A 23,800-nucleotide genomic window follows, 5' to 3' on the forward strand; every position below is an offset into this window, starting at 1 on the left:
GAGCACTACAACCATTCAATCAAAGGTGAGGGCCCTGGTGAGCCAGGCATCATGGGAGAAGTGGGAAGGCAGGTGCCCCCAGTTAAGGGCTAACGGTTGCTACCTACCCAGTGAACTCACCGAAACTTGCACCGGGTGTTCCAGTTGGAAGGAAGAGCAAGAACAGCACAAATATGAGTGGAGTGACAGCCAGAGAGTGCAACAGGGGAGGGAGATGGCAGGCTTGCCTTCAGCACTCCTAGATGTCACAGCATCACCTCATGCTGGCGGCACTGGAATTGTTGACCTTTGCCCTCAGCCAAGAGCAGTACACATAGACTGGGCTGATGACAGATGGTTCTATGGTTTTATCATTTGTATAAAATAAAAACATTAGCATACAAAATGATGTCCTCTCAAGTTATTCTTGAAGATTTTCAAATATAAATGGAAGCTTTATTATCTTATAATTTCTAGATTATCACCCCACTACCTTAATATGAACTAAATATGATTACCAACTACAAATATTTCAAAACAAAAATGAAAACTAGCTTTTGTATAATAGGCACTCTCGTTCCCTGTCACCTAGTAGTGGCAGAGCACACAGGGTGCCTTTAAATGGCTGGTTAGACAGATCTGCAATCATAGTGGGGAAGTGGAGTTAATGAATGAAGAGGATTAACAGCTTAAGAAATTTCAGTTATATCTTTTACATAGATGTATTTGTGACGTGTAAGATGAAGGAAGAAATAGGGATTTTATTTTTCTTTGAGAGGAAATGTCCTCCAAAAGCATACATTCATGTGAACTGTTCAGTGAGACTGTAGCTCTCTCTTCCTGCCTCCCAACTACCCTCTTTCTCTTCCTTCCTTCCTTCCTGCCTGCCTTTCTCTCTCTCTCTCTCTCTCTCTCTCTCTCTCTCTCTCTCTCTCTCTCTTTCTTTCTTTCTTTCTTTCTTTCTTCTGTTTTTGGAATTTGAGGACAGAGTCTTCTATAGCCCAGTCTGGCCTTCAACTCACTGTAGCTGAGGATGGCCTGTGGCTTCTCATTCTTCTGTTTCTACCTCCCGAGTGTTGTGTATAATACCATGCCTGGCCAGGCCGTCCACTCCCTGGGGCATACTATTAATGTATTCTGTGCCAGCACCTTACATGCCTTCCCCAAATCCTCGGAAGTGTGTGTGGTCGCACAGCCATTTTCCAGCTACAGAAACAGCCTAGGGGGGATATGTAACTAGCCCAAGGCCCCTCCGCTAATCAGACATGAAAGAAAGACTCCTAGCCCAGCCTGTGTGACTCCAGGGCCCTAGCTTCTCTCCCATGAGCTGTTCTGCCTCCTTCTAAATCATAACATCTCATAGATTTCCCAGCATAGTGCTTCAGATGCAGTAAGGATTTGCAAAATGGATTTGTTGAAATGATACAGCAGTTCCTTAAAAAATATCCAGTCTCAACAGTTTTGTAGTGGTCAAACCTGTTAAAATCAGCACTTTGGGGGCTTCACAGCAAATGCCAATCTAACCTTGAGTGATACACTGGGAATCTAAGGTCCGTTAAAGAGCGAAGGCTGAGTGTGAGAAATTAATTATTCTGGGATTACCCAGAAGTTTTTGTATTGTGGCTTGTTTGTTTCTCTAACACAGGCAAGAGCTAAGTGATTTTATGTGCGATGTCACTGATCCAGCTGTTGGGGTTCAGGCATAAATGAAGATGTGTGACATACATTTGTCACTCAGCAAGCAGATGCCGGGACCTCTCTGTAGTGTGCAGCACTGGAGTCTGGGACCAGAAGGCTGGTCACTTTGACTCGAAGTCCAACTTGTTAACAAGTAGGCATGTTTTAGACCATCTTTTCTAGGCCGTGGTCCCCTCATTTACAAGGTGAAGGGGGAATATAGCATTTATCCCTGATTTATGACTAGCAAATAGGAAGCTGGGTAGTTTTTAATAATGGTGGTAGTATGCTTTAACTATATTAGAGTAGAAATTGTGCTTTTCCAAAATCTTAATATGGTGACACGTGCTGAAATTTTAGCACTTAAAAGGCTGGTGCAGGAGGATTATAAATTTAAGGATAGTCTAGACTACATGGTGAAACCCCGCCTCAAAAAAATAGAGCCTCACTGTTTCATAGTTACTGTTTATAGATGAGATTGGCAGTTACTATTGCATTTGTTAAGAGAGTTTTTAAAATTCAGATCTCATGGTCATTGTAGCCAGAACAAAGGGTGCTGTGTTAGCCTGTGTCTTTGGATCCATTCCTAGCAATGCTTTGTGCTGGGAATCCCAGAGAGAAGGTATGTGACACTTGAACCAGAAATTTTTGCACGATGCCCAAATTCACCTGGAGAAGAGCTGTCTTGTGCTTGGTGTTGCTCCTGTGAATTGTCTCAGGGAGAGTGAAGAAAATGCCTTCTAGAGAGAAAGCACAGGTAGTAAGAAATAGCTCTCTTTTAACTGGCTAATTCCTCTTGTGCCAAACAAGACTTGGCAGTATCTAACTCAGGATTTCTCAGAGGAGGGAGGTTTACATTTTCTGAAACTGGACTAGGTTGTTAATTTACTGACATTGAAATTAGAATTTGAAATACAGCGGTTGCTAGTAGTTTTTTTTTTTCCAGAAGGTCTAAGCACTTCTAAGCACTTACCCTCAAATGGTGAGAAACCTTTTCTCCTCTGTACAATATACACTGCCTTATGTTCACTTATGCTCACTTATGTTAAGAGTTTACACCCCAGTCTGCTGCTTTCTGATCAGATACAGCGGGTACCTGTGGTAAATAGTTCAGGATTCATTCAGTGTCTGCTGAGAAACATAGAACAATGAGTCTGTTCTTTTCCAGGCCAAAGCTTACCTGAATATTGCTTCAGAAGTGGTAAGAAGATTGAAGTCACCTCCAGAATGATTCCCAAGTGCCCTGGAACGTGTCCTGGTATTTGATAATCATGAACTGTCAAAAATGAGCATTGTGGTAGGGTGAGACCCACCAAAATAATGGCAATTCTGATTATTTTCATTCATCTCTAAAGAAATAATGTCTCGTTTTCAGATTTGATTTGATGATCTATGACATAAATAAAATGTTCGTGTGTATGTGCTGGCTGTATATGATGATTCTCTGTTTGGGGTTTTGACAACTGGCATCTTTGACAAGTGAGCACAGCACTGCTTTCACTGAGCTGTCTCTTAAACTGTGACTTCATGATGTTATAGTTCCAGGTTTGTAGAGAACTGCTGAAGCAAGTCACTCAAAGGGGCTTACTAACTGTGGGTGTGGATATAAATATAGCACCTTGCCCCCAGGCAGTTTGTATCTTTCCTGTAGTCCTGTATTAAACATGTACTTGATGAATAGGACATCTACTTCATGTGGCACAGACTTGCCCAGACTTGATAAATCTGAATCTCCAGAATGGGGTCAGTGCATTGATAATGATTTGGTTATAATGTCTTTACCAGTGTTATATTGCTAAGAAGAGAATCTATGACCATGACCATGGCAGATCTTATAAAGAAAAGCATTTAATTGTGGCTAGCAACATTTCAGAGGTTAAGAAACCTCTGAATATAGCTTTAGAATCTTTCATTTATATCATTGGGGCACTGTTCATTTACTCATTTTATGAATGAGAAATGGAGCTATGGGAAAAGTAATAAGTGCTCTATAATAGGTTGCTGTTTCTAGCAGATGATGAAGTTGGGATTTGGTAGTTTTCTACTAGAGTCCTCAATTATACAACATTTTCTAATTGCAAAAGAGGGGCTTAGTATTCCCTGTGATCATGACATCCCAACCCCCTCCTTATGGGTATTTTGTGGTGTTCATGTTTCCAAGAATGTACTTTGAAAAACATATGTCTTGTCTAGTTGAATGTCAAGAACATCCCAAAGTCAGTAGCTGTAAAGCTGTAAGTGTTGATAAGAGTGCAGGAGTGCAGTGCGTCTGTGATGTATGGTCGGTTATACAGGAGGGGTCTGTGACCCTGGCAAACTCTGTGATGTTCTATGATGCTGCTCTTTAATTGGCAGCTATAAAATTAACCAATGGGCAAATACACCTTCAAACAAACAACTAAATGGACATTTCTAGCAGTATATGAGAGACCAAAGAAGTCAGGTTTTCTGCAGTGATTGAATGGTTGAATGGTTATAAAACATCTGTACCATGAAATCCTTCTCCACAGTTAAAAATGAGAAAACCGAGGATTTGTGATGATTTGTGCCACAATCTCATAAGACAGTGGGCCATATGATCCACTTGTATGCTTTTGAAATGAAAAGGATGATAGATTAGCTTATAGCCATGTAAAGAAAGGGTGGAGACAGAACATTAAGTATAACTATAAAAGCAACATGGGGGATCCCAGAAAGGTGACAATATTTCCCCCACTGCTGGACTAGAGATTGAATTCGGGGCTTCATACATGCTGTGCAAGGGTTCTACCATAGAAGTATATATTTTCTTTTTAATTTTGAGACAAGATCTCACTGTTCTTCTGGTTGACATTGAACATGCTGTGTAAGCCAGGTTGGCTGTGGATTTATGATATTTTACCTCAGCCTATGTCATAGCTGGGATTACAGGTCTGCACCAGGATAGAAGAATTTAATCCAGCAACATGGCTGCTCTGATCATACCCAAAGACCTTCTAGGTCTGTGTGATTCAGCTGGAATGCAGGCATATTCTTGTACACCCCTTTAATCCCAAACAATGACATCTAATTGAGGGGCAGACAAAGTGATGAATCAGAGAAAGATTTGACAGAATGAGTCAGAGGTAGAATCCTTCCAACTCTCAGGAGAAAAGTTACTTGAAAGCAGTGCAAGGAGGGGGCAGTTTTTATATGGACAGTTTTATAGATAGGTTGCAGAGAGAACAAGTTAGACATGGGTGAAGACAGAAGCCAGAGAAGGTAAAGGAAACAGAACATTAGAACAAATTTCCAGAATTAGTTTGATGCCAAGCACAGCAATTCAATTAGAAGATGAGAAAGGCCAGATTGAATCAGTCAATTCGGAGAGGAATTTAAGCCAAAAAAAAGCTGAATTGAACCAGCCAGCCAGAGTTCAGAAAGAATGAGAAAGGGTGAGCTTATTCATCAGTAAGTCTTGGAGGCTGAAAACATTCTAGGCTTAGATTAGCAGGTGAGGCTGGAATCTGAAGCCTTCAGGGTCCAGGCTTGCAGATTAGATTGTTCTGAGGCTAGAAGCTTCCAGGCCTAGGACTAGGGATAGATAGAACAGAGAAAGAAATGCTCTGGGCTCAGCTCAAGCTGTGTATTCATACAACATGGGTTTGGCTCTCATACCAAACCCTCCTATGAGGAAATAAAAGCTACATTTACAAAGTTGGGCTGGTGGAAGTCTTTATTGTGCTTTTTATTGTTTCTTTGTGGTTTTGAGATTGTATTACAGTTTTACAAGTTATTACTCACTGAAGGAACTTTAATTACAGGCACTTGAAATCTCTGTTTTGCTTCTCAAAACTATATGCAAATCTGTATTTATCTCAAAACAAAAATTTAATTAAAAGAAATCTGTATATAAGGTGAAATGTTTGGACTAAGTCATCCATGCTAATTCTAGAAGGAGAAACTTGTGGGAATCAGTTTTCTTCATTCACTGTTTGAGTGCCAAGGATCAGAACCAGATTGTCAGGGTTGATGGGAAACACCTTTACCCACTGAGCCACCTCACAGCCTACAAAGCTTTTAAAGGAGTTGGAAGGGGATGTTGTGACATTGATGCATAGATAACAAAGCACTGTAGATGGACATTTAACTTGTTCCAGTGTTTACTCCAAATCCTACTGCTCTGAACTTTCTTAAACAATGCCTTGGTCTCTGTGGATTTCTGTTGAATTGTTTATTGTAAAGTGGAACTACTCACAGTTGTTAACTGATATATCACTGAGTTTGGTTTGAAATTCTCAAAATACAAATGAGTTTGAACAACTGTATGTACTCTCGGCTAGTTAATTGAAAGTTAGCCTTGCCAACTTTCTTGCCTGTTTGTGCTGGAGTTGTATTGTTGACACTTTGTGTGTCCATGCTGTGTGGATCTTTTGTCAGTTTTATGTGTTTGAGATTTCTTTACCATTCTGTGACTTTTCTTTTCTCATAATGTTGACTTTTGCTGAACAAAAGATCTTACACTATTTCAAATTTGCCATTCTTTTTCCTACGTTATTGACTTTAGTAACATATCTTAGGGCTTGCGAGAACACAACTTTGGATGGATGTGATTTGTTGTTTTTCTTCCTTATGGAGATCTGATTTTCTAGTACCACTGACAATGTCTTTTGTCTCTTGCTTTCACCATCTACATCAAGTCAGTGGCTATTTGGCCTCTATTCTAGTCCACCAGTCTTTATGTTTGTCTTCATACCAATAACTCACTGACTTGTTTATCACCACTATGTTCTCCAAGAATATTTCACAGTGCATGATCTTTTGAAATAGCTTGTGGAATCCACGTGTAACAACAAAACTGGAGAGAATTTCCGTTTAGCTACAGATGGAAGGTAAGGGACAGTATCTACCCAACACAAAGAGGAGCCTGTGACTACAGAGTTTTGATTTTCTCAAAACTACTCAACAACTGAAGTCATGTGGCAACCGCAGCTGACCCTGGGACTAAGTGGGCATGTCCTGTCCGTCATAATGGCTCTCTGGGAGTTACACACCCTATGATGAAAACGCCTGGCTCACCTCTGCAAGTCCTCCCCACCCCTTTCTCGGCCAGGATTTCTGATGTAATACATTCAGCATCCACCTTAAACAGGTCACTGTCTTCTATTTCCTGTTATTTTTAGCAGATTTTTGCTTTGGAAATAGAATTTGTAATATAGATAAGAGAGGTCTTGAACTGGAAATCCTCCTGCCTCTGTGTACTGAGTGCTAGGACACAGGAGTGATCATCATTATGTAGTGCCTTATTTTAAATCAGTCAAAAGACAATTGAGTACATTAAAAGTGATGTACACATACATTGTTTAATAACAAATGCAAACAACATATGCGGCGGTCCATGAGTGGCCCAAGTGATGAATAGTAAGGGTGGGCTACCAGTAAGTCCTACAGGAGAACTTTGGCTTGAATAACTCAAGCCAAACAGTATAAAGTTTAGAGCAACTATTAACATTTTAAAAATAAGATCAGCCAGTAGTAGAGATAAAAAAAATTTGGAATTATTTAAAACATGCAAACAAACTTGATCCAAAATCAAACAAATAAAAATACAAAAGAGGAAATAGAAAATCAGTAGCATGCTGGCATGTTTTCATTCAAACTTATACATAACTTCAGTGACCAAAAATGTCCAAACATACTAAAGAAAAGAAATTGTCAAACTGAATAAATAGACCCGACTCAATCCTGCCTAGAAGAAAACCACCTGTCTCTATCCCTCTTCCCAGCCCACTCCCAGAACCCCCAGACACTGTCTCACTTTGTTGCCTGGACTGCTCTCTAACTCCTAGACTCCGTGAGCAAACAAGACTACAAGTACAAAATACCATGTCCAGTATTTTTTTCCATTAATTGATTTACTCACTTTACATCCTGATAGCAGCCCCCCCTTACTCCCAGTCTCCATCTCATACAACCCCTCCCCCATACCCCTTCCCGTCTACTCTGAGAAGGAGGAAGCTGCCCTGGGTACCAACCTACCTTGGTACATCAAGTCACTGCAGGACTAGGCACATCCTCTCCCTCTGAGGCCAGACAAGGTCCCCCAGTTGTTGGGGAACCACACAAAGACCAAGTCATCCGGTATTTTTATTAATATTTTTACTAAATTCTTTGAGAATTTTATACCATGTATTTTGAACATATTCACCACCTGCTCTCTTTAACTCCTTTCTGTTCCAGCCTCTTTTCCTTCTCCCCCCTCCCCCACCCCTGTAACCCACAAATTCCATTTCGTGCTATCTATACCTGAGTGTGGGGCCATCGGCTGGAGTGGAGTGGGGCTGACCTACATTGAGTCAAACCCTTAAAGATGATTGACTCTTCCTCCCCTAGCAGCTAACAGTTGTCCATAGCAACTTAGTTAGGGATGGAGGGGCATGAGCCCTTCCTACTTCATACAAGAATGTGAGCTAAATTAAGTAGTTTAAAAGAAAAAAGTGAAAAAGTTATACCATGTAAACATTTATCAAAAGACAAATGAAGTGACTACAGCATAGTTAGATAGCCTAGATTTCAGGGTGAGGAGTGTTTCTAGGGATGGGGAAAGGCACCATGTAATGATGAAGGTGCTATAGCCAAAAAGATACTATGATATTAAATCTCTGCCCACATTACAAAACAGTCTTCATGCAGAAAGCTTGATTTGGTAAACTAATCGCAAATCAATTTGCGATTGTGTAGTTGAGGATTTCAACACTCGTCTTGCAGTCACCAATGGAGAAGAGCCAGCCATCATTGAGCATTGAAGAGCCGAGGCTCTAACTCTAGTCCCAAGCAGCAAATGTGTATCATGTTCTTAGGCAAGCAGACCATTCACCGTGGTGGACTAATGGCATGTTTAGAATAACCCCCTACATCGCAGAAGTCTGTCCTCCATTCTGAAGTGCCCATGAGTCAAAAGGAAGAAGTAACATCATAAGACATGCTGAACTGACTAGACACCATCCACCTTTGTGAGGAGCAGAGGGAAATGTACGGTATTCTTTATATTTGAGGGGAAGACAGATAATCAGTGAGGTGAGTGTCCATCTTAGTGACCTAGAAATGAGTGCAAATTAAGCCCAAAGCAGAGGAGGAAAGAGGAGGATGAGAAGGAGAGAAAAACTGTGAGGGAAGTACCGAGATCAATGCTGGTGTTTTGAAAATAGGAAGAAAATCAATAAACTGTAGTCAGACTTATTAAGAGAGGATGAAAATCACCCAATCAGGAATGAATGAGGCGGCGCCAAGGTGCTACAGTTCATTAAAAGAGCAGTAGAAACTGTTACCAATTTTACGCCTGTAAAACTATCAACTTGGTGAACTATACATATCAAGAAAGAAGTTATTCAAGCACCTTCCACAAATAATAGCCAGAACAGTGTAAGTCACAGAAGTACAACTTCAAACTTCAGGCTGAGAGGTTCACTGGCAAGTCTGCCCAGCAGTGAAGGAAAAGACAGGGCCAGTTCTAGACAAAGGATTCAGACAGCACATGAGAGAGCAGATCCTAGCTCATTTATGAAGCTGTCATTGACCTGACACTCAAGCCTGCCACAGACAGTACAAGAATTCAGCCAAATACTTGCCATAAATGCACACCAAGTGCTGTAGACAGGAGGGCCGGAGAGATGGCTCACCTGTAAAGGTCTTTGCCGTGCTAGACTAACAACCAGAGTCCAGTCCCTGGAACCCAAATGAAAGACGGACTCCACAGAATTCCTTTCACCTCTACATGTGCCCTGTGGAATCTCTCCTCCAGTACACACAGTGTACAAAATAATATAGTAACAATAATAATGTGATAGATAAATATAATAACTGTAATAAACCTTAGCAAAAATCTTGTGTAGTTGATTCCAGAGAGGAATCTCTTCTCCAGAGAGGCATGTAACAGTATGGCTAATGTGAATGATCTAGTTGGGAGATAGGCCTCTAGGCATGCCTGTGGAGGAAAGGGTATCTTCATTCATTTAATTGAAGTGGGAAGACCAGCCCCCTGTGGGTACACCATTCTCCGGCTGGGCTCCCGGACTATGTAAGAGGAAAAGGAAGGCAGGTGAATAGCAGAACTCATTCAAGGCTCTCTGTGTCTTGACTCTGGTGCAATGTGACGACTTGTACCCCTGAACGGGAGCCAAATAACTCCTTTCTCCCTAAGTTGCTCTTGTCAGGATGTCACAGCAATGAAAAGAAACCAAGACAGCAGCCAAGAGTTTCTTTCATTTATTTATTTTTTTTAAATGGGAATAGAAGGTTAGCCAATATTTGAAAGTTAATCCATGTAAACAGCAAATTAAATAAATAGAATAAAATAGAGTGGTCTAAAAAGAAAGGCCATGTTTATCTCAACATCAACAAAACATATGATGAAAAAAATCTTCATTTCTGATATAAAAAATATTCTCAGCAATGTAGAAATGGAAGAGTCTTTGGGGATTTTATTTTGAGTGTGTGTGATCTGGAGCAACAACTTATTTTCACATTTACTGCTTTTTAAGTGATTTGGATTAAGGTTTCCAGACAGTACCAAGGCTTTATGGTTTGTGCCTATAATCTCAATATTTTGAAAGGTGAGGTAGGAGATAGCCACAATTTGAGTCCAGCCTGGGCCACACAGTGCATTCTAGGCCAGTAGGCTTCAGAGTGAGACTCTACCTCAGAATTTCTTTCCCTTAGAGTATAGTAACCAAAGAACTTCAAATATTGTTCTAATTTAAACAACATTTAAGCCAAGTCATCAGTTTCAATTTCCTAGAAGAGCCTGGAAGCTTTGTTGAACTCAAATACCCAGCTCCTTAAACTGTGGGTCATGACCCCACATGGGGCCACATAACTGAATGTGAGTGCTATGAAAAAAAATGGCAATTGGTAACAGATTCCTGAATGTACAGGGACCAGAAATTAATTGAAAATCAAGTACACAGCGAATCCTGAGCCTCCCCAGCAGTGTCTGCCTGTGCTGCACTGCAGTCCTGGTTCTGAGAGGTGCACATTGCACTGCGTGTGCCACTGCCCACACCCAACCAGAACACACTCACAGGACACACTCATAGGATACACTCACAGAACACACTCACAGGACACATTCACAGGACACACTCACAGGACACACTCACAGGACACACTCACAGGACACACTCTCAGGACACACTCACAGGACACACTCACAGGACACACTCACAGGACACACTCACAGGACACACTCTCAGGACACACTCACAGGACACACTCACAGGACACACTCACAGGACACACACACTCACAGAACACACTCACAGAACACACTCACAGGACACACTCTCAGGACACACTCTCAGGACACACTCACAGGACACACTCACAGGACACACTCACAGGACACACTCACAGGACACACTCTCAGGACACACTCTCAGGACACACAGGACACACTCACAGGACACACTCACAGGACACACTCTCAGGACACACTCACAGGACACACTCACAGAACACACTCACAGGACACACTCTCAGGACACACTCTCAGGACACACTCACAGGACACACTCACAGGACACACTCTCAGGACACACTCACAGGACACACTCACAGGATACACTCACAGGACACACTCTCAGGACACACTCACAGGACACACTCACAGGATACACTCACAGGACACACTCACAGGACACACTCTCAGGACACACTCACAGGACACACTCACAGAACATTCCACCCAGATCTGGACAGCCGTGTGCTGTAATTGCAGTGGGCTCACTGTACATACAAAGGTTTCTGGTCTTAAGCATTAGTGATTACAAAAAGCAAAGACTTAATTACCATTCCTCAGCATGGATCAAGTTAGTATTTCTTTGGATTAGACTGTGTTAGAATGGCTTTTTTACAGTTTCTGTTTGAGTTGCTGACAAGTTTAATTTTTAAAAGTTGAATGAATTTTGGCTTGAGATTAAGACAGAGTTTCCAGTGGTTTCTGAAATGGCTATCAACACACGCATGCCATTTTGTACTACATATTTGTGTCCTGTGTCATTCTTAGCCGTGACAACTATAAATCAGATATTAATCAACTCTGAAAAATGTTGAAGATGCTTATGGTGGTTTGAATGGGAGCCCCTTACACTCATATTTGAATGCTTGTTTTTCTCAGTTGGTGAACTATTTGGGGAGGATTAGGTGTGGTCTTGATGCAGGAGGTATGTCACTTGGGGTAGACTTGAGGTTTCAGAAGCCTTTGCGTTCCCTCTGTCTCATTATTGTTATCTCAAGATGTGAGCTCTCAGCACTGCTCTAGCGCTATGCCTGCCTACAGTATCCCACCTCAGTGGCCATGTGCTACCCCTCCACAGCTGTAAGCAAGCCCTCGATGAAGTGCTTTCTTTTACAAGTTGCTCTGGTCATGGTGTCTGTTCACACCAATAGAACAGTAACCAAGACAGTGCTGTATGTCCCAAAGTGTCAGATATTCAGCCAATAATTCTTATAAAAATAGACAAGCACAGCCCTCATTCGTGTGTAGATTTGCCTTAAGAATCTTCTTTAAATGGTAAAATTATATGTATAGCAAGGAATTATTTTAAAAACTTGTTTATTATGTGTTATCATAAATGTCTGGTTGTGTACTTTTTTTAACCTGTATACCCAGAGTCACATACAAATCTATTCGGAGAATGGGAATCACACAGCTGAGGCGGTCTGGTCTGCATGTTAGTGATGTGTCGCATTCTAGCTCTGTGATGTTAGTCACGATGATAACTTTATAGGATTTAAAATTAACATGCACACAAATCTTTGGGCATACCTATTATGGGTTACCTAGTTGAGATGGGAAAACATACCCAAAATATGCATGGTACCATTCCACGGGATGGAGTCTTGAGACGAACAGAATTGAGAGTGAGCTGAGCACAGCCTTCATCTGCCTCTGCGTCCTGGTGCACCGTGACAAGCTGCCTCATTACTTCTCACTGGGATAGACTGTCCCCTTGAACAGTGCATCAGAATAAATCCTGTGTTGCTTTTGCCAATTACTTGTCTCAGCATCAGGAAAAACGACTTTTGTAAACTCATTGATTGAGATGGACCATTTCCTCCCTGAAGATCAAACAGGTGACAGCCGGTGAGTCGGTTAATAAAAACCGTATTTTGTTTTGTTTGGTGTGTTGGTTTGCTTGCTACAGTCTTGGCTGTGTTGCTCCCACTTGCTTCAAACTTCTGATGGTCTCGCATCAGCCTCCCAGATGCTGGCTTTACAGCCATTGGCCACCATGCCAACGTGAAAAAAGAGTTTTAACACAAAAGAATATTCTTGTAATTAAAAGGGAAAAAGGAGTCTGTGTGTGGAAGTGTTTCCTGGCACTTATGGTTTCTAAGTATTCATAGATATTTAAAATTCTCCAGGAGGCCTTTGTTTCATGTTACTAAGACTTTTTGCCTTTGGTAATTTTTATCTTGCACATCAGCTGGACATTCAGAGTAACATCAGTTGTCTCTTATCAATTAAATATATCCACCCAAAACTATGTTCATTTTCTTTTAACTGATAAGTACGTTGAAAATAATAAAGTACCTTCAACTGTATCCGTTTCAAGCAGGAAACAACCGTGGAGAGTATGGGTGCAGCAGCCGCTGAACTGTTGTTAAACATGCTCTCCCACTCTGCGCCTAATGGCTTAATTATGGTTCACACGGCTGCTTCTTTTCTTCAGATGGAGAAGCCTACACATGCACTGTAAACCTCCATGGGATGTATTATTAGGCTGTCTCTGTGGCGAAGGTATTCTTGAATTATGCTGTAAAACTCACTCACATACAAATTTCATTAAATACTGGCTTTCTCTTGTAGCTTCTTAATCATAGGTGTTCATCTAGATTAAGTACAACGGAGGCCACACACCCAAACTTAACGTCTCGTAACTGCAGCCAGAGAGTGGCAATAGTGACTAATCTAAATGCATTTAATTTTGAAAAGAATCATCAGAAATTTTCTTCAACTCTTTTCTCGGTTCTGGGAACACATTGTATAAATGAGGACACGAAGCTATCAAAAATGAAGTAAAATTGGTTCTAGTGATCATACAGCAAGTTCCCTTAATGTACGTGTCATCTCTCTAGATCCTCGAAAATTTTTATATTTATAATACATGCCTTTGAGATAGAATTTAAAAGATACAAAAAGGCTTTCTAAAAAACATAATTCTTCCTTTTATATGTGCCTAATATATTGATTTTAATTTTTATGTGAACAAAGGTCTGAGAATCCCAGAAATCCAGCTTTACTGGAAATCTATTGTAATTAGACATTTGGGGTTGATGTAGGGCTAGAAAGTTGAAAAGAATAGACCACTTTGGAATAGCCATGCGCATCTGAATCCTTGAGCTATGACAAAGCAGTGTTGCTGAGGCAATAGAAAGAAAATGAACCCTGTCTCCTGCTATGTCAAATCAATGTTTAAGGCAAAGATTTAAAACCCAGAAAAAATGGAGAATTTTGTGACCATGGGAAAGAGAGATTCCTTAAATGGGTTACAAAAGACGCTGATCCTGAAAGAAGAGATTACGTCACAGTGAAGATGCCTCTTCAGTAAAAGAAACATATAAAATAGCAGACTGGATACAGTGTGAAACAGGTTATTTGGAATAATTCAAGAACTCTTGTAAAGCAATAGAGGAAAAATGAAATTGAAAACTAACCAATAGCAGTGAACAGGGTTTCATAGACAGAAAACTTGGACAGCTAGTAAGCATAAAAGACGTCAGTCCCAGTGGAAAGCATACAAATGAAAACCATCGAATGTCCTTTCCTTCCCACTAGATGCTAAAAATTCAGAAGTCTGAACAAGAGTCAAAAGAGATGTGACTTGCTAGAAATGCAGAAAGAGGTAGTCAGGTCTGTAACCACTCTGTCCCCTAAACACTTGGAGATGCTTATACATGTCACTTGAAGACAAGTAATGTTTATGGCAGTGCTGTTGAAAATAGCAGAGACCTGCAGACAACCCAGCTTTCTACTGCTATTGTTTGGACGCGTGTGCTTTTCCTCTTATTTGGCTGATTTCTGTGCCCCATAAGGGTCCGTTGTGGTAGTCTGGTCCACAGGTGGCGCTTGAGGCGAAACTTTGGGAGATGGGGCCTTGTGGGAGATCCTTACTAAAGGGACTTAGTGCCTTGTGGAGAGATCCCAGAGAGCTGGCTACAGCCTCCCACGTTCAAGGTTACAATGCAATGATAGCTGAGCTGTCTACAACACAGTAGTGGACCCTTGCACACAGCTTTACCTGGAAGTTCTCAGCCTCGAATTTGCAAGCTCTGCATCCTATAGATATCTACACAGACTAAGATATCCGGTGACAGAAGAGCGGATAGAGCCACTGTGGGTCACACCGAACACTGTACACCAGTGGAACTTAGATTTTTATTCTGTGTGTATGAGAGTTTGGGCTGCATATATGTCTGCCTGCCACATATGTGCCTGGTGCCTTCAGAGGCCAGAAAAGGACATCTGATTCCCTGAGACTGGAATTACAAACAGTTGTGAGCCACCATGTGAATGCTGGGAATTGAACCAGGGTCCTCTGCAACAGCAGCCAGGGCTTCATCACTGAGCCATCTCTTCAGCCCCAACCAGAGCTACTTTTAAAGAAGGAATGGATCTAAGGAACAAAAAGAAAACTGTTTACTGTTAAACTATTTGCAATATATCATTTTATAAAATTTAAATCCAACTAATTTCTGAGTTGGCCATGTGCACATAAATACACACACACTTGTGTGTGTGTGTGTGTGTGTGTGTGTGTGTGTGTGTGTGCGTGATAAAAATCTGAAACATAAGGGAATGATGAACGATAGGACCATGTAACGGCACAGCAGAAGCGCTGGACCCATGATTCAGGTATGAGTTATTTTGGGGGTGTGAAACAGAAGCATTAGTCTGGCCTCCAGACTCACATGCACACATGTGCATACACAGCCTGTGCACAAACACACTTATACACACATACACTCACTAGAGACCCAGCGACACAAGTGATCTGGGATAATGAAGAAAATGTGACAAGTGCTACAATGTGCACTAAAACATGGGCACCATTATTTATCTTTGTAAGGTTACCAAGAAATTGGCACTCATAAGTTCTTGACTCTGACATGAATTAAGCTATATATATATTTTTTAAGGAAGATTAGAAAGAAAGCCATTTTTAGAAAGAAAACTGTATGTGGGAAATGAGATGCTAGTGTTGGTGCAGGAGAGTGGCAGTCAGTAACAGGACCAGCAGAATTCATCACAAGGACGCAACGTGAGAGAGCAAGAGCCTGGACGAGGCTGGTGGCTGTGGGACTATCCAGTGTTGCACAGCTTCTCCTGGGGAAGCATGAACAAACGTCTACTCGTGCCAGAAAGGAACCAATGACAGACCAGAATTCGTCCCACCAAAGTCCCCCTTTGTGCTGCAGTGAATTGGTTAGGGTGTCTGGTAGGACTTTTGGTGAGAGGTTAGTTACAGGAGTGTAACTGAATCAATGGTAGAGACATCGTTAAAGCCCTCCAAAGCATGGTGACATCCTGTGCAACAGTGGCTCTCAACTTATGGGTTATGACCTCTTCAGGGGATCAAATGACCCTTTCACAGGGGTTACCTAAGACTACTAGAAAACACTGATATTTATACTACAGCTCATAACAGAAGCAAAATCACAGCTATGAATTAACAACAAAAATAGTTTTACAGTTGGGGTCACCACGACATGAGGAGCTGTATTAAAGGGTCGTGACGCTGGGAGGACTGAGAACCACTTCCTTGAAAGCTGCACGCCTGAAACCCCATGCACAGCATGCAGACAGCTAGAGTCTCCTCCCTAGCAGTTGTTTGATATTTGTATAGCTATGGGAAGGGGTTTATGAATCTTTTAAGTCTCCAGAGCTTTCTAAGACAGGAGTTTTGTTTACTTCCTGAGTCTTGGAGACGTCATGGGTCTCTCTCCAGGATGGAATATTTCAGTTTGGAGGACATTGTTACCCAGCATTTTACCTTTTTCTCAAACTCTTACACTTTTTTTCTTCTCCCTCTTCCACAGGGTTCTCTGAGCCTTGCAGAGTATGGTATAGATGTCGGGTTATTTTCCTCAATCTATGGCTGAACATCTGACTTCTGTATCATGCTAACACTCAGGAGACTGACCAGGTTTGAGTCTCTGTAGTGCACCTCCCATTGCAAAAAAATAAAAAGTTTTATTCCATGCCTGATTGACACTGACAGCAACAATGATCTATAAGTATAAGCATGCATGTTTAGAAAGCAGCAATTCAAGTAAAAAAATACCAGTTCATTTCCCAGTGGGCCCTATGAACTTTTTCTGTGGCCTAAACTTTCAGATGTTGAGTTCCTTCCTGTATAGCAGGCCTTAAATCCAGTTGTGAAACAGTTGCTTGAACCTATAACAGCCACACCGCTATTGCAACTGTGAGGACATCTTGTCTGACCTGTTAGTGTTGTAGCACATTGGGTTTATAATTAGGCAAGACTATTGATAAAAATGCTCTCCTAACAGCCCTTATAATACCTTCGGTACTGTGAAAGCAAAACACATACTAGAAAGGGGCTTCTCATTTGATCCTTTCTTGGTTTCTCCATGTCCTATAACCAAACATATGATGCTGTGGTTATGTGAATAAAAATGGCCCCATAGGCTCATGTATTTGAATGCTTGGTCATTAAGGAGTGGTGTTATTTGACAGGGGTTAGGAGGTGTGGCCCAGTTGGATGAAATATGTCACTGGGAGAGGAGGGATTTGGGCTTTCAAATACTTAAGCCAGACCCAGTGTCTCTACTGTTGATCCAGATATAGAACTCTCAGCTGCCTCTCCAACACCATGTCTGTCTGTGCTACAGGCATATATCATTGTCACGTTTCCTGCCATGATGATGATGATGGACTGAACCTCTGAAACTATAAGCCAGCTCCAAACAAGTGTTTTTCTTTATAAGAGTTACCGTGGTCATGGTGTCTCCTTACAGCAATATATCAATGAGATGATGTCATCGTAACAAGAAGTTCAATCTGCATGTAATGGACAGCAGAAACAGTACCCTCCATGGGTTGTAGGACCTCCCTGGCCAACAACTCCTAAGGGAATATTTATTCCGTATCTGAAATGAGTGGACATTTGTCTCCCCCAGGAAAAGTTACAAAACTGGCACCCAAACAGTGACAATAGAACCAAAGATGCTCAGGGAGAAGTGGAGGCATGACTCCTACAGCGAGTGCTAACACACACACGCGCACACACACACACACACACACACACACACACACAAGCACACACACGCGCACACACACGCTTACACTGCCTAATTCCTGTTGTCAAAATCCAACAGTCTAAAAGGATGAATAGAAGCATATTTCAGACAGTGCTGTTAAATGCGATTTATTATATTATTAATGACCTGTCAGATTCAAGGTGTGATTAAGACTTCTCACATCATAAATGCTCATCAGATCTTGTGGAATCCCTTTTATGTGAAGTCACAGGGATGAATCCTTTTTATTTTATTTGTTTTATAAGCTGCTCTCCATCCTTTCATCAGAATGAGGACTTAATTGATGCGTTTTTGGTGAGATTTTAAAATCATTTGCCTCTTATGTGCAATAGGAGCCATGTCAGAGTCCCTCGTCTAATTGGGCACAGACTTTAAGAGCAAGATTCTAAGTAAAGAGAGGGTGTCATGGTTATTCTCTTGACAACTACAATTAAACTTAATAAAGCTCATATTTTAGTCTATTTGGGCTAATATAGCGAAATATACCAGAGTGGGTAATTTGTAAATAATACCAGCTCATGTCTCATGTGACTGGAGCAGAGAAGTCTAAGATGAAGTCCCCAGTGAATTTGGTGCCCCGTGAAGATTTGCCTTTTCCTCGGGGTTGTCTTTCCATCTCCCTCTCATCTCCTCTTATTCCCCATTCTCTTCCTAAAAGTTCTCCTTCTTTTCTCAAGTCTTTTAAACAGTGTGTGTAAACTCTTTTTCATACATATTTATGATTAGATTTTTTTTAAAAATCCCATTTCCTGCTAATACTCCCCCTCCTAACTGCCCCCACCCCTAGATATATGACTGTTATGATCATGAACTCAGAGCAGCTGTGACTACCACGTGATCAAACCAACCAAAATTCTGACAGAAAACTAGGGAAGGAACTCTCAGGTTCTGACCTAACTGAGGAGCTGTTGGCGAGTAATATCTGTTGGAAGACAGGAAATGGTTCTTTGAGGACGGTAGGTTTCCCATGGTCCTGTTGATGGCCTCACGCCCTTATACACATTGACAGTGCTAATTGGACTTAGTGGGTTATCAAAAAATATTTTATTTGAATTTTTTTGAGACAGGGTCTCATATGGCCCTGTCTTGCCTCAAACTTGCTATCTCCTATCTTCAGTGTCCACATTACAGGCTCACACTACCAGTCCTGGGTTATGTGGTAGAGGGGATTAACCATTATAGACAAGCATATACCACTGTTACATCCTCTCTCTCTCTCTCTCTCTCTCTCTCTCTCTCTCTCTCTCTCTCTCTCCATAGAATCTAGATATAAAAGAAAACATTTATTTTTCTGAATCTCGCTTTTTAAAACCTGGCGATTTCTGGTTCCATTTTCCTGCCGGTGACATTATTCTGCTCTCTTTGGGTACAAATGATCAACTGTGATACACACTGGGCTGTATTCATTCACCCGCTGATGAGCACACAGACTCAGCCTATAACGTGGCCATTAGAAATCATGCCAGGCTTCTCTTTTTAAAGATCTCTGTCTCTCTGTCTCTGCCCCCCCCACCCCTCTCTCTCTCTCTCTCTCTCTCTCTCTCTCTCTCTCTCTCTGTGTGTGTGTGTGTGTGTGTGTGTGTGTGTGTGTGTTCATGAGTTTATATGCACCTGAGGAGGCCAAAAGGCATTGGATCCCCTGGAACTGAAGATACTGGCTATTGTGTGTTGCCAGATGTTGGTGCTGGAGACCAGGTCCCTAGGAAAAGCAATTTGTGTTCTTAAATGCTGAGTCAACCTCTCCAGTCCCCAGGCCAGTTTTTTTTTTTTTTGTTCTTTTTTTCGGAGCTGGGGACCGAACCCAGGGCCTTGTGCTTCCTAGGCAAGCGCTCTACCACTGAGCTAAATCCCCATCCCCCCCAGGCCAGTTTTATAATGACATGAATCCAACTCTTTTTTTTTTCCATCTTTATTAACTTGGGTGTTTCTTATTTACATTTCAATTGTTATTCCCTTTCCCGGTTTTTGGGCCAACATCCCCCTAACCCCTCCTCCTCCCCGTCTCTATGGGTGTGCCCCTCCCCATTCTCCCCCCATTATCACCCTCCCCCCAACAATCATGTTCACTGGAAGTTCAGTCTTGGCAGGACCAAGGGCTTCCCCTTCCACTGGTGCTCTTACTAGGATATTCATTGCTACCTATGAGGTCAGAGTCCAGGGTCAGTCCATGTATAGTCTTTGGGTAGTGGCTTAGTCCCTGGAAGCTCTGGTTGCTTGGCATTGTTGTTCATAAGGGGTCTCGAGCCCCTTCAAGCTCTTCCAGTCCTTTCTCTGATTCCTTCAACGGGGGTCCTGTTCTCAATTCAGTGGTTTGCTGCTGGTATTCGCCTGTGTATTTGCTGTATTCTGGCTGTGTCTCTCAGGAGAGATCTACATCTGGTTCCTGTCGGTCTGCACTTCTTTGCTTCATCCATCTTATCTAGTTTGGTGGCTGTATATGTATGGGCCACATGTAGGGCAGGTTCTGAATGGTTGTTCCTTTGCCTCTGTTCTAAACTTTGCCTCCCTATTCTCTCCCAAGGGTATTCTTGTTCCCCTTTTAAAGAAGGAGTGAAGCATTTGAATTTTGGTCATCCTTCTTGAGTTTCCTGTTCTGTGCATCTAGGGTAATTCAAGCATTTGGGCTAATATCAACTTATCAATGAGTGCATACCATGTGTGTTTTTCTGTGATTGGGTTACCTCACTCAGGATGATATTTTCCAGTTCCATCCATTTGCCTATGAATTTCATAAAGTCATTGTTTTTTGATAGCTGAGTAATATTCCATTGTGTAGATGTACCACATTTTCTGTATCCATTCCTCTGTTGAAGGGCATCTGGGTTCTTTCCAGCTTCTGGCTATTATAAATAAGGCTGCTATGAACAGAGTGGAGCATGTGTCTTTGTTACATGTTGGGGCATCTTTTGGGTATATGCCCAAGAGAGGTATAGCTGGGTCCTCAGGTAGTTCAATGTCCAATTTTCTGAGGAACCTTCGGACTGATTTCCAGAATGGTTTTACCATTCTGCAATCCCACCAACAACGGAGGAGTGTTCGTCTTTCTCCACATCCTCGCCAGGTTCTGCTGTCACCTAAGTTTTTGATCTTAGCCATTCTCACTGGTGTGAGGTGAAATCTCAGGGTTGTTTTGATTTGCATTTCCCTTATGACTAAAGATGTTGAACATTTCTTTAGGTGTTTCTCAGACATTCAGCATTCCTCAGCTGTGAATTCTTTGTTTAGCTCTGAACCCCATTTTTAATAGGGTTATTTGTTTCCCTGCGGTCTAACTTCTTGAGTTCTTTGTATATTTTGGATATAAGGCCTCTATCTGTTGTAGGATTGGTAAAGATCTTTTCCCAATCTGTTGGTTGCCATTTTGTCCTAACCACAGTGTCCTTTGCCTTACAGAAGCTTTGCAGTTTTATGAGATCCCATTTGTCAATTCTTGACCTTAGAGCATAAGCCATTGGTGTTTTGTTCAGGAAATTTTTTCCAGTGCCCATGTGTTTGAGATGCTTCCCTAGTTTTTCTTCTATTAGTTTGAGTGTATCTGGTTTGATGTGGAGGTCATTGATCCACTTGGACTTAAGCTTTGTACAGGGTGATAAGCATGGATCGATTTGCATTCTTCTACATGTTGACCTCCAGTTGAACCAGCACCATTTGCTGAAAATGCTATCTTTTTTCCATTGGATGGTTTTGGCTCCTTTGTCAAAAATCAAGTGACCATCGGTGTGTGGGTTCATTTCTGGGTCTTCAATTCTATTCCATTGGTCTATCTGTCTGTCTCTGTACCAATACCATGCAGTTTTTATCACTATTGCTCTGTAATACTGCTTGAGTTCAGGGATAGTGATTCCCCCTGAAGTCCTTTTATTGCTGAGGATAGTTTTAGCTATCCTGGGTTTTTTGTTATTCCAGATGAATTTGCAAATTGTTCTGTCTAACTCTCTGAAGAATTGGATTGGTATTTTGATGGGGATGCATCCAACTCCTGATGACGGAGGTCTGTTGTCCTACCTGATTAAGACTCTACCTTTGGGTTAAGCTACAACATAGGGATGCATCCCTGTCGCAGCATACTATAAACATTGCCTCTTTCCAGTTACTATCTGTAATGCTATGGATTTGCATACATTATAGGAGTGTTATTTTATCTTAATTTGTCCATCAATGTTGACACACAAGCCTTTCTAATGATTTTTATCAAAATGGCTAGCACACCTCACGCCTCTCAGCCCTCATTTCCTCTACACTTCTGACATTATTGTTGATCTTGCCCTTCCTTGTTGTTGCTGAAATGAAGCTGGAGCTACCTGTACCCAGATATTGAGTGTGCTGTTTTGGGTGTCCTCTTTTCGAGATCCTCTGATGGTGTTGTCACTGAAAATACGTCAGGTATTTATTGGAATAGCTGAGTCTGCACATCTGTTCGCCTTTACCTCATTCATGGGACTCTGCAATCCACTTGAAGGTCTTTCTCATTCCACTGGGGTTTTCTTGAATTTGTATTGTTTCCTGCCGCTCAGATTGTCTTGTTTATCCAGCAGAACACGTGGGCAAGGATCTAACTGCTTCCTGTGATTGCATAAAGTTTATTTTGGGAACTAAACTCTGAGGTCCTCCCTTCTCCACCATTTACTGGCTGTTTTCCTTGCAGACGAGCCTGTAGGCCCTTAGGGGTACACACTTTTGTACTGACCGATGTTTCTCTTACTGAAAAGAAATGTCCCGTGCTTTAAATTCCTGTCCTGGTGTATTTTGGAGGAAGATGAAGTATCCTCTGTGTCACCTCACTGGCTTCCTCAGGCTCCAGCAGTACCAGTACTTAGTCTCTCCTGTGATATTTTATAAACATTACCCATGACATCACCTATAAGCAAAACCATCCAAACCCATCATTAGTTTGTCTGTGTTTTGTGAAGAACAAGTTTCTCTGTCTTGAGTCAGTTAGTGATTACTTTCTATTGACCCAGGAAGACTGTCTCTCCTTAGCAGGAATTTTCACATAAATAACCCTTCTTTATCTATCTCAGGATTCAGCTTTCATTATACTATCAAAAATGAAGACTCACAGTAAACTTTCCTCATGGATCTGGAACAGCAACAGGAGGAATGCCATGTTGTGAAGATATGTCACCTTAGCTGTGAGACCAGGGCCTACATCATCTTTTTCCAGAATGATAGCTTTACTGGTGGCCTTTTAAGGATGTTTTTGCATCCCGGGCTTCTAGAGTGTGACTGTGGATCATTTACATATTTCTAAGTGCATATTTTCAACCATGGAATATTTGCTAACCCTTTGGTTTTGGTTTCACTTCACAGCTCTGTTAATAAAAATCCTTGTTTAAAGTAATTTTCCTTGAAAAATCCTAGGATCCCTAACAGGCTATCATTTAAAGTAATAATAGAGTTACTGGTGGCCACTTAAGTAAGGGCACTAAAATTGTCTAAGGAAAAAGAGGGAATAGACTTCTTGGTTATAGGAGAGACCAAATTATGGACATAATTTCCTTTTCATGTGGTTAATTTTTCTGTGTTTGACCATACCTAACAACATGGATTTTAACATTGTACACATGTGTAGAGTGTATCGTGATCATATCTACCCTTCTCCCCTCCAGTACTCAGGGCTTCCTCCCAACACATCTCGCTCCTACTTCATGTGCTGTTCTTTGGTGGTGGTGGTGGTGGTGTTGGTGCTGTTGTTGTTAAATTTTAAAACCCACCTAATTCAATTAGTGGTACATAGACCCATAATGGCATGGGGGGTCATCCGCTGGGGCATGGTCAACTACCAGTAGCTGTCCCAAAGAAAAGTGACTGTCAGGAGCTGGAGAGATGGCTCAGCACTTAA

The 23,800-nt window shown here is 41.6% G+C and overlaps 1 protein-coding gene across 4 annotated transcripts in view; it reads left to right on the forward strand.

Moving 5' to 3' along the window:
• The window catches only part of Nubpl (NUBP iron-sulfur cluster assembly factor like), a 221,995-nt gene extending 218,920 nt beyond the window's left edge, over window positions 1-3,075 (forward strand). For 3 of the 4 annotated variants that reach the window (XM_008764655.4, XM_063261669.1, XM_063261672.1), the window contains one exon: window positions 2,825-3,075. In XM_008764655.4, coding sequence (XP_008762877.1) covers window positions 2,825-2,887 — 63 coding nt within the window. In that variant the 3' untranslated portion in view covers window positions 2,888-3,075. 4 annotated transcript variants of the gene reach the window in all.
• The last annotated feature ends 20,725 nt before the right edge of the window (window positions 3,076-23,800 follow it).

The sequence above is a fragment of the Rattus norvegicus genome, chromosome 6 (genome assembly GCF_036323735.1).
Source record: "Rattus norvegicus strain BN/NHsdMcwi chromosome 6, GRCr8, whole genome shotgun sequence".
Taxonomy (NCBI): Eukaryota; Metazoa; Chordata; class Mammalia; order Rodentia; family Muridae; genus Rattus; species Rattus norvegicus.